The sequence below is a fragment of the Somniosus microcephalus genome, chromosome 12 (genome assembly GCF_052327205.1).
Source record: "Somniosus microcephalus isolate GS21.2 chromosome 12, FLI_Smic_1.0, whole genome shotgun sequence".
Lineage (NCBI taxonomy): Eukaryota > Metazoa > Chordata > Chondrichthyes > Squaliformes > Somniosidae > Somniosus > Somniosus microcephalus.
This window is the reverse complement of record NC_140998.1, coordinates 183,654,683-183,668,063: the sequence shown is the minus strand read 5'-3', so window position 1 is coordinate 183,668,063 and position 13,381 is coordinate 183,654,683. Positions and strand designations below refer to the sequence as shown.

At 51.6% G+C, this 13,381-nt stretch overlaps 1 protein-coding gene across 1 annotated transcript in view; it reads left to right on the top strand.

Annotated features, from left to right (window-relative positions):
* LOC147109754 (uncharacterized) overlaps positions 1–13,381 on the top strand; it is a 135,038-nt gene that overhangs the window by 103,109 nt on the left and 18,548 nt on the right. The window contains exons 8-9 of the mRNA XM_086002364.1: positions 13–212; positions 7,825–8,151. Of these exons, the coding sequence (XP_085858490.1) occupies positions 13–212; positions 7,825–8,151 (527 nt within the window). The remainder of the gene's footprint in view (positions 1–12; positions 213–7,824; positions 8,152–13,381) is intronic.

Below are 13,381 nucleotides of genomic sequence, written 5' to 3'. Positions count from 1 at the left end.
CACCCCCATAATGGTGATTTCTCTGTTCACAGCCAAGGAGAGTGACGGCATTTCGCAGGACAGTGGGACTGGGGAGCTGGGTGTGGACGAGCGCCCAGGAACCGAGACCCCGGCCCAGATACTGGCCGACCTCCTGAAGGCCAATGATGTGGACCTGGCGAAACTGGCCTCGGGATCGTCCGAGTACTTCGCAGACCAGGCACTGGAGGACGGTGAGAGCCCGCGCACCTCCCTTGTATTCATCCCCTGCCTACGCGTGCGCGCGCACACCTCCCCTGAAGGTGCTGAGGCTCGCTGAGGTACGCCCTTCTGCCCCTCAGCCACGTGTTGGCATGCTATTTGACTGAGGTTGGCAGCCCAGCTGAGCACCCCCCTCCCTCAACCTCCCACACCTCTCCCGCCCCCCCAACATCTCTTCCCCCTCCCTCCCCCCCAACCTCTCTTACCCCTCCCTCCCCCCCAACCTCTCATCCCCCTCCCTCCCCCCAAACGCCTCTATTTCCAGCCCCCAATCTTTCTCTGAATTCCTGTGTAACAGGCTCGAGGGGCTGAATGGCCTCCTCCTGTTCCTCTAACAGGCTCGAGGGGCTGAATGGCCTCCTCCTGTTCCTGTGTAACAGGCTAGAGGGACTGAATGGTCTCCTCCTGTTCCTGTGTAACAGGTTCGAGGGGCTGAATGGCCTCCTCCTGTCCCTGTGTAACAGGTTCGAGGTGTTGATTGGCCTCCTCCTGTTCCTGTGTAACAGGCTTGAGGGGCTAAATGGTCTCCTCCTGTTCCTGTGTAACAGGCTTGAGGGGCTAAATGGTCTCCTCCTGTTCCTGTGTAACAGGCTCGAGGGGCTGAATGACCTCCTCCTGTTCCTGTGTAACAGGCTCGAGGGGCTGAATGGCCTCCTCCTGTTCCTGTGTAACAGGCTCGAGGGGATGAATGGCCTCCTCCTGTTCCTGTACAACAGGCTCGAGGGGCTGAATGGCCTCCTCCGGTTCCTGTGTAACAGGCTCGAGGGACTGAATGGCCTCCTCCTGTTCCTACATCCCACCCCCCTCGGGCCAGCAGTGCTCTGTGTTGAATGCAGATCATGTCAGGGAACATAGGGTCTGATGAAAGGGAGGAACTGAAAGAAATCAATATTTGTAGGGAAATGGTGTTAGGGAAATTGATGGGATTGAAGGCCAATAAATCCCCAGGGCCTGATAATCTACATCCTAGGGTACTTAAGGAAGTGGCCCTAGAAATAGTAGATGCATTGCTGATCATCTTCCAACATTCGATGGAATCTGGAACAGTACCCATGGATTGGAGGGTAGCTAATGTTACCCCACTATTCAAAAAAGGTGGTAGAGAGAAATCGGGGAACTACAGACCGGTAAGCCTGACGTCGGTACTGGGGAAAATGCTAGAGTCCATTATGAAAGATGTAATAGTAGAGCACTTGGAAAACAGTGACAGGATCGGACAAAGTCAACATGGATTTACAAAAGGTAAATCGTGCTTGACTAATCTACTGGAATTTTTTGAGAATGTAACTGGTAAAATAGATAAGGGAGAACCAGTGGATGTGGTGTATTTGGACTTTCAAGAGGCTTTCGATAAGGTCCCGCATAAGAGATTAGCGTGTAAAGTTAAGGCACATGGGATTGGGGGCAAGGTATTGTTGCGTCCGTGTATAATAAGACACAGACTGCGGAGAACGGTACAACAGGTGTTTACTCAACGTGGCTCACACTGCAACTGATCTGTACAGATCACTACTCAGTGCTATATACAGGTGTGGTCACTGTCGGTACTGCAGTATACATGAGCTGTAAAACATAGTTCCCCCCTTAAAGGTATATACATTACAATTCCTCCCCTTTTAGATTAACAGTATCATAACACTCATTTAACAATTAAATATCAAACTAATTACAATTAACACTTTTAACATGCAACATTAGCTGAAAATAGTCTATTTATATATTCAGTCTTTGGGGAGGCTTCCTGATCCTTTCTGGATAGCGCCTTTCCCGAGTGTCTTGCTCTTGGTGCGGAGGCGATTCTGGCCCCCTGTCGTCGGTTGGTTCATCAGCTTCCGATGCTACTGTTTCTGGGGTAGATGCGACCTGTACGCCGGGTTCATGACCAGGTACGTATGGGCGAGGCATGGGGTTGACTTGTTCCTGTGACTCTAGGATCTGGTCAGCATGGCGTCCCACGATGCTCTCCCCAACGTCCACTGTGTACATTAGTGGGCCCTGCCGTGTGCATATCGTTCCTGGCTGCCATTTTCCTGTTCGGTAGTCGCGGGCCAAGACTGGTTGCCCTACATTGAAGCTCCTTGTTGGCTTCTCCTGGATGTGCTGGAATTGCTTACTCTCAACATCTCTTCGTACGTTTGGTCTGAGCAAATCCAGGCGAGATCTTAACCTTCGGTTAAAGAACATCATTGCTGGGGCCTGGTTGGTGACTGCATGTGTCGCATTCCGGTAGGCGAACAGGAAATTGTCCACCTTGTGCTGCAGCGGAATGTTGTCATTGTACATAGCCTTTATTGCCTTCTTAAAGGTTTGTAGGAACCTCTCAGCCAATCCATTTGTGGCTGGATGATACGGGGCGGATGTGTAATGCCTTACCCCATTCTTTTTCAAGAACCTCCGGAACTCTTCGGACACAAACTGTGGTCCGTTGTCGGAACAAATCTGTTCTGGCAAGCCATTCCTGGCAAAAATGGTCCGTAGGACTGCAATAGTTTTCTCCGTGGTGGTGGAGGACATTTTGATGACCTCGGGCCATTTCGAGTGCGCATCCATGGCTATTAAAAACATTGAGTCCATGAATGGACCAGCAAAATCAATATGTGCCTGTTACCATGGAGATGAGGGCCACTCCCATGGGTGTAGAGGGGCCTGTGGTGGTGCATTTTGGACTTTCTGGCATCCTGAGCAGCTCTTGGTCAGGTCCTCGATTTGTTTATCGATTCCCGGCCACCACACATAAGCCCTGGCTAGGCTTTTCATTTTTACCCCTCCCAGACGCCCCTCATGAAGCTCATTGAGCACTCTATCCCTTAACTTGGGTGGAATTACCACTCGGGATCCACACATCAAGGTCCCCTGGCACACTGACAGCTGTTCTCTCCTTGTCGAGAATGCTGGCAACAGTGAGTCGCCATGTGCTGGCTATCCCTTCACCGTCAAATCATATACCCAAGACAGTGTCGGGTCATTTCGGTTTCCTTTTTGATACAAGCGTTAGTTACCGGTAGGTATTCAACTATAGTCGAATGGAATATTTCGACAGGATCCACTGCTGGTGCTTCCTCCGCAGTAGGCAGTGGCAGGCGTGATAGCCCATCAGCATTTCCATGCTGTTTCGTGCCCTTATATTCAATCTCATAGTGGTGCGCCCCTAGAAAAAGTGACCATCTTTGTAGTCGTTGCGCAGTCATCACCAGAACGCCCTTCTTCGGATTAAAAATGGAGACAAGAGGCTGGTGATCAGTCAGCAAGGTGAATTTCTGCCCGTGCAGATAGTGATTGAACTTTTTCACTCCCCACACTAGGCTGAGGGCCTCTCTGTCAATCTGGGCGTAGTTACGCTCGGCTGAGGTTAGTGATCGTGACGCAAAGGCTATTAGCCTCTGAGCCGTCCGAGAATTTGTGCGACAGCACTGCTCCAATGCCGTAGGGTGACGCATCACATGCCAACCGAATTGGTAATGCTGGGTGGCAATGGGCCAATACCTCTTTCGATGTGATTAGTGTTTTGCTCTTCTGGAAAGCTCGTCTACATTCGTCACTCCACTTCCATGGCACCCCAGTTTGCAGTAGGGAGTTCAGTGGGTGTAGTGTTGTCGACAAATTTGGCAAGAACTTATGGTAGGAGTTTACCAGCCCGAGGAACGACCTCAGTTGTGACACATTTTCCGGTGCTGGAGCCTTGACTACTGCCTCAGTCTTCTCTGGGGACTTATGTAACCCCTCTTTATCGATAACATGGCCACAATACGAGATCTGTTTTCTAAAAAACTCGCATTTGGGGCGGTTAGCTCGGAGCCCATATTCCTGCAATCTAGTGAGCACCTGCTCCAGGTTGGCAAGGTGATCACTGTCATTTTCGCCCGTGACCAGGATGTCGTCCAAATAACACTGGGTCCCTGGGATCCCTTGCAGGACTTGTTCCATTGCTCTCTGCCAAATAGCCGGAGCTGATGCTACCCCGAATACCAGCTGGTTGTATTGGTAGAGACCTTTATGGGTGTTGATTGTGAGGTATATTTTTGATGCTTCTTCTACCTCCATTTGCAGATACGCCTGGGCCAGATCAATCTTAGTGAAGTGTTTCCCTCCAGATAGCGAGGCGAAAATATCTTCAATCCGCGGAAGTGGATATTGTACGGTGTGAAGGACCGGGTTCACTGTTACCTTAAAGTCCCCACAGATGCAAACCTTCCTTGGTTCCCCAGGCATGCTGCTCAATGACTTTTTCATCACAGGGACGATGGGTGTAGCCCACTCGCTCCAGTCTACCTTGGACAGTACACCTGAACGTTCCAGACTCTCCAGCTCTGCTTCGACGGCTGGGCGGATCGCATAAGTTACCGGTCTGGCCTTAAAAAATTTTGGGCTTGCGTTTTCTTCAATTTTCATCGTCGCTGTCATGCCTTTTAGTGTTCCGAGTCCTTGCTGGAACACTTCTTTCGCGTCAGTTAGGATCTTTGACAGTCGCCCAGGTGTGATGTCGTCATCCTTTTTGTCAGCCACAGTCAGTGCCTGTATGGAATGCCAATCCAGTTGTATTTTCCGGATCCATTCACGTCCCAGTAATGGTGGTCCTCCATCTTGCAATACATACAGGTCTAGTTTTGGTGTTTCCTTACCGTTATATATAACGGTCACCCTTATTTTTCCTTTGGGGTAGACTTTTTGCCCCGTGTACGTCTTCAAAATAATTTTTGTGTCTCTCAAGGGTATGTGTGAGAATAGCCGCTCGTAGTCCCGTCGGTTTATGACTGTTAGGGCTGATCCTGTGTCCAATTCCATTTTTACCTGGACTCCTGCTAACCTGAGAGTGACCCAAATGGTTCGGTGATCCTCCGTTGTGATCACATTATGTAGTTTCAGCCAACTCAGTTCCCTGCTTTCGGAGTCGTTATCACTCTTTTGTTCGTCTGAACTATTCTCCGTCATCTTATGTACCTTCTTGTACTTTCCTTTGGTAGGTTTCTTATTGCTGGTTTTCTTTCCTGACCTGCAGACTCGTGCTATGTGTCCTACTTTTCCACACTGTCTGCACACTTTGTCTTTGAACCAGCAATCATTCTGGTCGTGTGTTGTTCTGCCGCAGCGATAGCACTTCTCTGTTCCATATGACATTTCGTTTGTGCCATATTCTTGCGGTCTCTGTTGTATCTCTGCAGCATCCCGTGCTGCTGCTTCATATGATACCGCAATGCTGAAAGCCTTTTCTAGCGTAAGGTCCTTTTCAGATAAAAGCCGTTCTGGGTTCCTTCACTTTGAAGCCCACACACAAACTTGTCCCTTAAGATATCTGCCAGTCCCGCTCCAAACTGGCAGTGTTTCGATAGTTTGCGCAGTTCTGTTAAATAATCAGCATTGCTTTCATCCTTATGCTGGTTCCGTTTGTGAAACTTGAATCTTTCTGCTATCAGCAGCGGTGTGGGGTTTAAATGTTCCTTTAGTATTGTTACTATGTCTTCAGAACTCTTTTCCATTGGCTTCATTGGGGTTACTAGATTTCGTAATAAACCAAACGTCTTTGCACCCATTAAATTTAACAATACCGATGCTTTCTTGTCATCTGACACCTCATTTGCCTTGCAGTACACCTCTATTCGTTCAACATATGTAGTCCAATCTTCGACTTCATTGTCAAATGCGGTGATACTACCACTCTTCGGCATTTTGGGTGTGGTTTAAAATGGCATCTCCCAATGGCTTAAAATGGCATCTCCCGCGCTTTCCTTCCTCCCCCGCTGCTGCTAACGCCGCTCCCGGCGGTTCTTGTGGCAATGGCGGCGCCCTGTAGGTTTCGCGCGCTTCTCCTGCGCTGCTGCCAATGCCGCTCTCGGCGGTCCTTGTGGCAATGGCGGCGCCTCGGGGGTTTCTGCGCGTCTCTCTCTCCCTCTCTCCGACGCTGCTTGGCCCCTGAACACCGGCTGCGCCCTGTGCGCGCTGCCCTCTCCCTCTCTCCCCCGTCAACGCTGCTCGGCCCTTTGCTGTGCCGCTCGGTCGGGCTCTTGCCCGCCGCTGTCCGGGAAGGGCCTGCATACTACCTGTTGCCAGCTCGTTTCGCTGGACCACCTCGACTGGAAAGCCAAGCCTGGCTCTCGACAGCCTCCCCCGCAATTCTCGAGTCTCTGCTGGATGACTGGGCGGTTGCCCGTGGTCGACGCCCGAGTCTCTGGCCTTGACCTCCAATCGACTGATCTCCAGGAACGAATCCCCAGGAGGTGATGCAGAGTTGCAGGTAGGTTCGAACCTGCCTCGTCGCCAATGTTGCGTCCGTGTATAATAAGACACAGACTGCGGAGAACGGTACAACAGGTGTTTACTCAACGTGGCTCACACTGCAACTGATCTGTACAGATTACTGCTCAGTACTATATACAGGTGTGGTCACTGCCGGTACTGCAGTATACATGAGCTGTAAAACATAGTTCCCCCCTTAAAGGTATTTACATTACAGGTATTGACTTGGATAGAGAACTGGTTGGCAGACAGAAAGCAAAGAGTTGGAATAAACGGCTCTTTTTCCGAGTGGCAGGCAGTGACTAGTGGGGTACCGCAGGGATCAGTCCTTGGACCCCAGCTATTCACAATATATATTACTGATCTGGACAAGGGAACTAGATGACACAAAGATGGGTGGGCGTGTGTGCTGTGAGGAGGATGCCAAGAAACTCCAGGATGATTTGCACAGGTTGGGTGATTGGGCAGAAGCCTGGCAGATACAATATAACATGGATAAATGTGAGGTTATCCACTTTGGTGGCAAAAACAGGAAGGCAGATTATTATCTGAATGGCAATAGATTGGGAGAAGGGGAAGTGCAACGAGACCTGGGTGTCCTTGTGAACCAGTCAATGAAGGTAAGCATGCAGGTGCAGCAGGCGGTTAAGAAGGCAAATGGTATGTTGGCCTTCGTAGCGAGAGGGTTTGAGTACAGGAACAAGGATGCCTTGCTACAGTTGTACAGGGTCTTGGTGAGACCACACCTTGAGTATTGTGTGCAGTTTTGGTCGCCTTATCTGAGGAAGGATGTTCTTGCCATGGAAGGAGTTCAGCGAAGATTCACCAGGCTGATACCTGGGATGGCAGGAATGACGTATGAGGAGAGATTGGGTTGATTGAACTTGTATTCGCTAGAGTTTAGAAGAATGAGAGGGGATCTCATTGAAACTTATAAAATTCTGACAGGACTGGACAGACTAGATGCTGGACGGATGTTCCCGATAGTAGGGGAGTCCAGAACCAGGGGTCACAGTCTAAGGATAAGGGGTAAGCTATTTAGGACAGAAATGAGGAGGAATTTCTTCACCAAGAGAGTGGTGAACCTGTGGAATTCTCTACCACAGAAGGCAGTTGAGGCCAATTCGTTAAATATATTCAAGAAGGAGTTGGATATATTTCTTAAGGCTAAAGGGATCAAGGGGTATGGGGAGAAGGCAGGGACAGGGTACTGAATTTGGATGATCAGCCATGATCGCATTGAAGGGGCCGAATGGCCTACTCCTGCTCCTATCTTTTATGTTTCTATCCCCTCCTCAGCCCGAAGGTTTTTGATTCGAGCTATTCTGACGGCCTTTCTCTGCTTCTCCGCAGTCCACACAATGAAGCGGGCACTCAACAGGAGCAAGAGAGCCTCCAAAGAGTCCTCCTCGCTGCCCCTCCAGCCACTGGGTGAGGCCGGCCAGAACCCTAGCCCCAGGGCGAGCGAGGCCGACCCTAACGGCAACGAGAGTCGGGAGGAAGGAGGGACAGAGGCGGAAAGGGAGAAGGAGCTGTGCCCGGCGGAGGGAGAGCAGGCGATGGGCCCCGCTCAGAGCGAAAGGGAGAATGCCAACGAGCGAGTAGAGACGGAGAGCATGGAGGAGTCTACAGAGGGACAGGAAGATGTGGAGGAGCAGGACGGACGGGTCAAAGGGACAGGTAAGGGTCCGGGTGAGGGTGAAATGGGACCGGGGGTTAAGTTGCGAGCAAAACCCAGGAGAAAAAGCACAGGGGCAGTAAAAATAACTGTGTTCGTTCGTTACTGGAGATGGGAAAATTGCTGCTGAATGACAGTCAAGAATCACCCAATCGGGTAGCAAAGTGTCTCTTTGCTATTCAATTGGCCGTGTGAAGGTGGGGCACCACGAGGATGGGGCCGGAACAGTAGGAGGAGGGAGAAAGGGGGCGGAACGGCAGGAGGAGGGAGAAAGGGGGCGGAATGGCAGGGGGATGGAGATAGGGGGCGGAATGGCAGGGGGAGGGAGAAAGGGGGAGGGAGAATGGGGGCGGAACGGCAGGGGGAGGGACAAAGGGGGCGGAACGGCAGGAGGAGGGAGAAAGGGGGAGGGAGAATGGGTCGGAACGGCAGGGGGAGGGACAAAGGGAGCGGAATGGCAGGAGGAGGGAGAAAGGGGGCGGAACGGCAGGAGGAGGGAGAAAGGGGGAGGGAGAATGGGGGCGGAACGGCAGGAGGAGGGACAAAGGGGACGGAATGGCAGGAGGAGGGAGAAAGGGGGCGGAATGGCAGGGGGATGGAGAATGGGGGCGGAACGTCGGGGAGGAGGGAGAAAGGGGGAGGGACAAAGGGGGCGGAACGGCAGGAGGAGGGAGAATGGGGGCGGAATGGCAGAGGGAGGGAGAATGGGGGCGGAATGGCAGGGGGATGGAGAAAGGGGGCGGAATGGCAGGGGGAGGGAGAATGGGGGCGGAACGGCAGGGGGAGGGAGAGTGGGGGCGGAACGGCAGGGGGAGGGAGAAAGGGGGCGGAACGGCAGGAGGAGGGAGAAAGGGGGCGGAATGGCAGGAGGAGGGGGAAAGGGGGCAGAATGGCAGGAGGAGGGAGAAAGGGGGCGGAACGGCAGGGGGATGGAGAAAGGGGGCGGAACGGCAGGGGGAGGGAGAAAGGGGGCGGAATGGCAGGGGGATGGAGAAAGGGGGCGGAACGGCAGGGGGAGGGAGAAAGGGGGCGGAACGGCAGGAGGAGGGAGAAAGGGGGCGGAATGGCAGGAGGAGGGGGAAAGGGGGCGGAATGGCAGGGGAGGGAGAAGGGGCGGAACGGCAGGAGGAGGGAGAAAGGGGGCGGAATGGCAGGAGGAGGGAGAAAGGGGGCGGAACGGCAGGGGGATGGAGAAAGGGGGCGGAATGGCAGGGGGAGGGAGAATGGGGGCGGAACGGCAGGAGGAGGGAGAAGGGGGGCGGAATGGCAGGGGGAGGGAGAAAGGGGGCGGAATGGCAGGGGGAGGGAGAATGGGGCGGAACGTCGGGGAGGGAGAATGGGCGGAATGGCGGGGGAGGGAGAATGGGGGCGGAACGGCAGGAGGAGGGAGAAAGGGGGCGGAACGGCAGGGGGAGGGAGAAAGGGGGAAGGAGAATAGGGTCGGAACGGCAGGGGGAGGGAGAAAGGGGGCGGAACGTCAGGGGGAGGGAGAAAGGGGGCAGAATGGCAGGGGTAGGGAGAAAGGGGGCGTAATGGCAGGGGGAGGGAGAATGGGGGCGGAACGTCGGGGAGGGAGAATGGGCGGAATGGCGGGGGAGGGAGAATGGGGGCGGAACGGCAGGAGGAGGGAGAAAGGGGGAAGGAGAATAGGGTCGGAACGGCAGGGGGAGGGAGAAAGGGGGCGGAACGTCAGGGCGAGGGAGAAAGGGGGCAGAATGGCAGGGGGAGGGAGAAAGGGGGCGGAATGGCAGGGGGAGGGAGAAAGGGGGCGGAATGCCGGGGGAGGGGGACGAGAGGAGGGAGTGTTGAGTGGAATGGTGACTCGGGTCGTGTCCTGCAGGCTGTATAAATTGGAGGGGGTGGCTGAAGACGATGGTCGTGGAATATATTATCACATAGTTTGTTGCAAGGTTCAGTATGAGCATGCTCAATTCACTCTGGACTAGTAAACAAGCACATGGACTAGCAACTCATCGTGTCTCTGTCCTTCATTTGTTCAACCCACATATATTACATTTTTGGCAACGAGATGGGATCCCAAAGCCATTTTTAGGGATCATGGAAGGACACAGTGTTCAATTTTCAAGTGGACAAGCTTAAGGTGAATTTGTGACACCTAAACTGAATTTTTTGCGATTGTTTTACTGTTCATGCTGATACAGAATCGTCTGTGCCTCGCCTCTGCAGGTATGTATACACACAGCAGCGGTGTTGATTCTCACCTGTACACAGGCAGCATGGTGAGTCACTGGTCAACGGGATTGGGACAACCATGGCCGCGCCTATGGAATTCATCGGAAGCCTCGGCGTGTAGGACCAAGCTCGCGAACCATTCCATTCTTACACTGAGCGGATGGAGATGTTTTTTAAGGTCAATAACATTATTGAGACCAAAGGTGCAGATAAGAATGTTCAAGCTCGAAATAAAGTAATTCATGAATGTAAAAAAGCAATATTCCTAACGGATATTGGGCCAGATGTCTACAGAATGTTGACAAACCTACTCGTGCCAGGGAAAGCGAAGGATGCATCATTTGAAGACATTGTCAAGAAACTCGAGGACCATTTTGACCCTAAGCCATTAGAAAAAACAGAGAGCTATAAGTTTGGCACCAAAAAAAGATAGTGAAACCATCAATGAGTACAGTACATTGTAGCTCTTAAAAACCATGGGGGGGAAAATTCAATTGTTTGCGCCTCCCGTTAGCGCCTTAAGTGGGCGCCAATTGGGGCACAAAGCCACTAGCGCCCGGGCGCGGCAATGTTTGTGCCGCTCGCGAAATTAACTAGACATTTTGCGGCAGCACTAAACACTGTCGCCACGATCTCCTGCGCCGGCAGACTGTGACGTCAGTCGAGTGCGCAATGCCCCAGTAGCGCCCCGGACCGGATATTGAGTGGCGCTCCCTGCCTTACCGCCTGCCACTAGCAACGACAGGTTGAGGGGAGCGTTATGCTGTCAGAAATGGACTAGGGGAATGTTATTTAAAGGCGACCGCTTGCTGCCTTTTTTTGTTGGTGACATTTTTGCACCACGCATTCTGAGAGAGAGAGAGAGAGAGAGACTTCTGGAGAGATTCAACGCTGTGTGAAGGAGTTTAGAGTACGGAGCAGCACTTTGCAGGTTTATTTTGATTTGCCCTTCCTTGCTTCGCCTGCGCTCTGAGGTAGCGCCTCGCTCCTCGGCCTTTGCGCCTTAGCGCTCCAATCACCTCCAGGGGCAATAAAAGCCAAGTTTTCCGTCGGAGGCGATAATTAGCGCCAGGCACTGAACTTTGCACACGGCTGATAACGGCGCCCCAAGCGGGGCGATACCGAATTTTCCCCCCCGTGTCTTTGCATTGTAAGTTCGGCACATTTTTGGATCGTGGCGAGATAAGATTGTGTGCGGACTGGTCCAAATGCATCTATAGAGATGGCGTTCAGGAATGCTAGGGAGCTCCGTCCAACTCTAGTGACTGGTGCAGCTGAAGACTACAGTCACAAAGCCACCACCAAACCTAAAGCTGTGAGACCGAGTCAAAAGCATGTTAGTGAGAACAGTTCAGTGAATTGTTATCGCTGCAATGGAAATCACTCACCACAGTCCTGCCAATACAGAAATGCAAAGTGTTTTCACTGCCAGGAGCAAAGCCACATTTCAACAGCTTGCAGAGCGAGATCAACAGCAGGAATAAGAACCATTCTAGTGGCAATGCAAAGCAGCGACAACAAAAGGGAGGAGTTCACAATATTGAAGTGAACACTCCTGATGTTGAAGAACTAGGCATCTACAGTATCTATGCCACTAGCGGCAACGCTAGCAGTCGTGAGAAAGACTGCCATACAAAACTTTTGAGCAACGAGCAATATATTGATATGTGTATCGACACAGCGACAGACTGGTCTATCATGAGTAAGGACACATGAGAGTAAGTTTAATCAAATACCACTTACAAGTACTGTAGAGTTAAAAACCTACTTCGGAGAAATCCTAGAGACATGTGGACAAATGGAATGTACAGTTCAACACAATGGCCAGTCAGTAAAGCTGTCTATTATTGTAGCGAGCTACAGCAACAGGCCAACCCTCATGGGCAAAGACTGGTTGAGAAAGTTAAAACTAGACTGGAAAAACATCTTCAGTGTAGATGCTTTGAAGAAGCGACTCGACACAATGCTGAACAAGTATAAAAGCATGTTCTCAGACAGTTGTGAGGGCTCACTGGTTATGACGCGCATGTCCGCATCAAGTCCAACGCGAAGCCGGTCTATTGTAAGGCAAGGCTGGTCCCCTATGCGTTGAAAATTCAGGTGGAGGAAGAGCTAGAGAAACTGAGAGAACGGAGTGCTAGTAAAAACTGACAAAAGTGAATGGGCTACCCTGATTGTGGTAGTGTCCAAAGCAGACAAAACTGTACGCTTGTGTGGTGACTACAAAGTTACTATCAACCAAGCAGCTAACGATGAGCAGTACCCGTTACCTACATCGCAAGATTTGTATGCAGCACTCTCTGGGTCAAAGGTTATCTCTAAGCTTGACCTGTCGCACGCTTACGCTCAGCTGAATGTTGACAAAGAGAGTCAACAGTATCTCACTATCAACACACACAAGGGACTGTACTCGTACACCAAGCTGCCGTATGGTGTAAAGTCCTCCCTCAAAATCCTCCAGGCTACGATGAATAAGATTTTGCAAGGAATTCCAAATTGCTTATGCAATCAAGACGGTGTGCTGATCGCAACAAGCAGTGAGGAAGAAAATCTAGAAGTGTTAGATTTAGTGCTTCAAAGGTTGAATGCCCACAATGTCAAATTGAAAAGGAGCAAATGTGCTTTTGTGCAGCCCGAGGTTGTGTACCTTAGTCTGAAAGTTGATGCAAATGGCTTGCAACTAGTTAAGTAAAAGGTTGATGTGATCATCAAATGCTCTAAAGCCACAGCATGTGTCTGAGTTAAGATCTTTCCTTGGAATGGCCCAGTACCACGCACGTTTCTTACCTGAGATAGCTCCATTGCACGAGCTCCTCAAGAAGGCTGTCCAGTGGAAGTGGACAAAAGCGCAACAGGAAGCTTACGATGCTTGTAAGAGAAGTCTCTGTAGCGATGCTCTACTTGTGCACTATGACACACAGCGTGAGCTTAAGATGGCGTGTGACGCTTCTAGCTACGGTGTGGGAGCTGTCATAATGGATGACGGCCAAGAGAAACCAATCGCGTTCGCACCGCGAACCCTCACATAGAGCGAAAGAA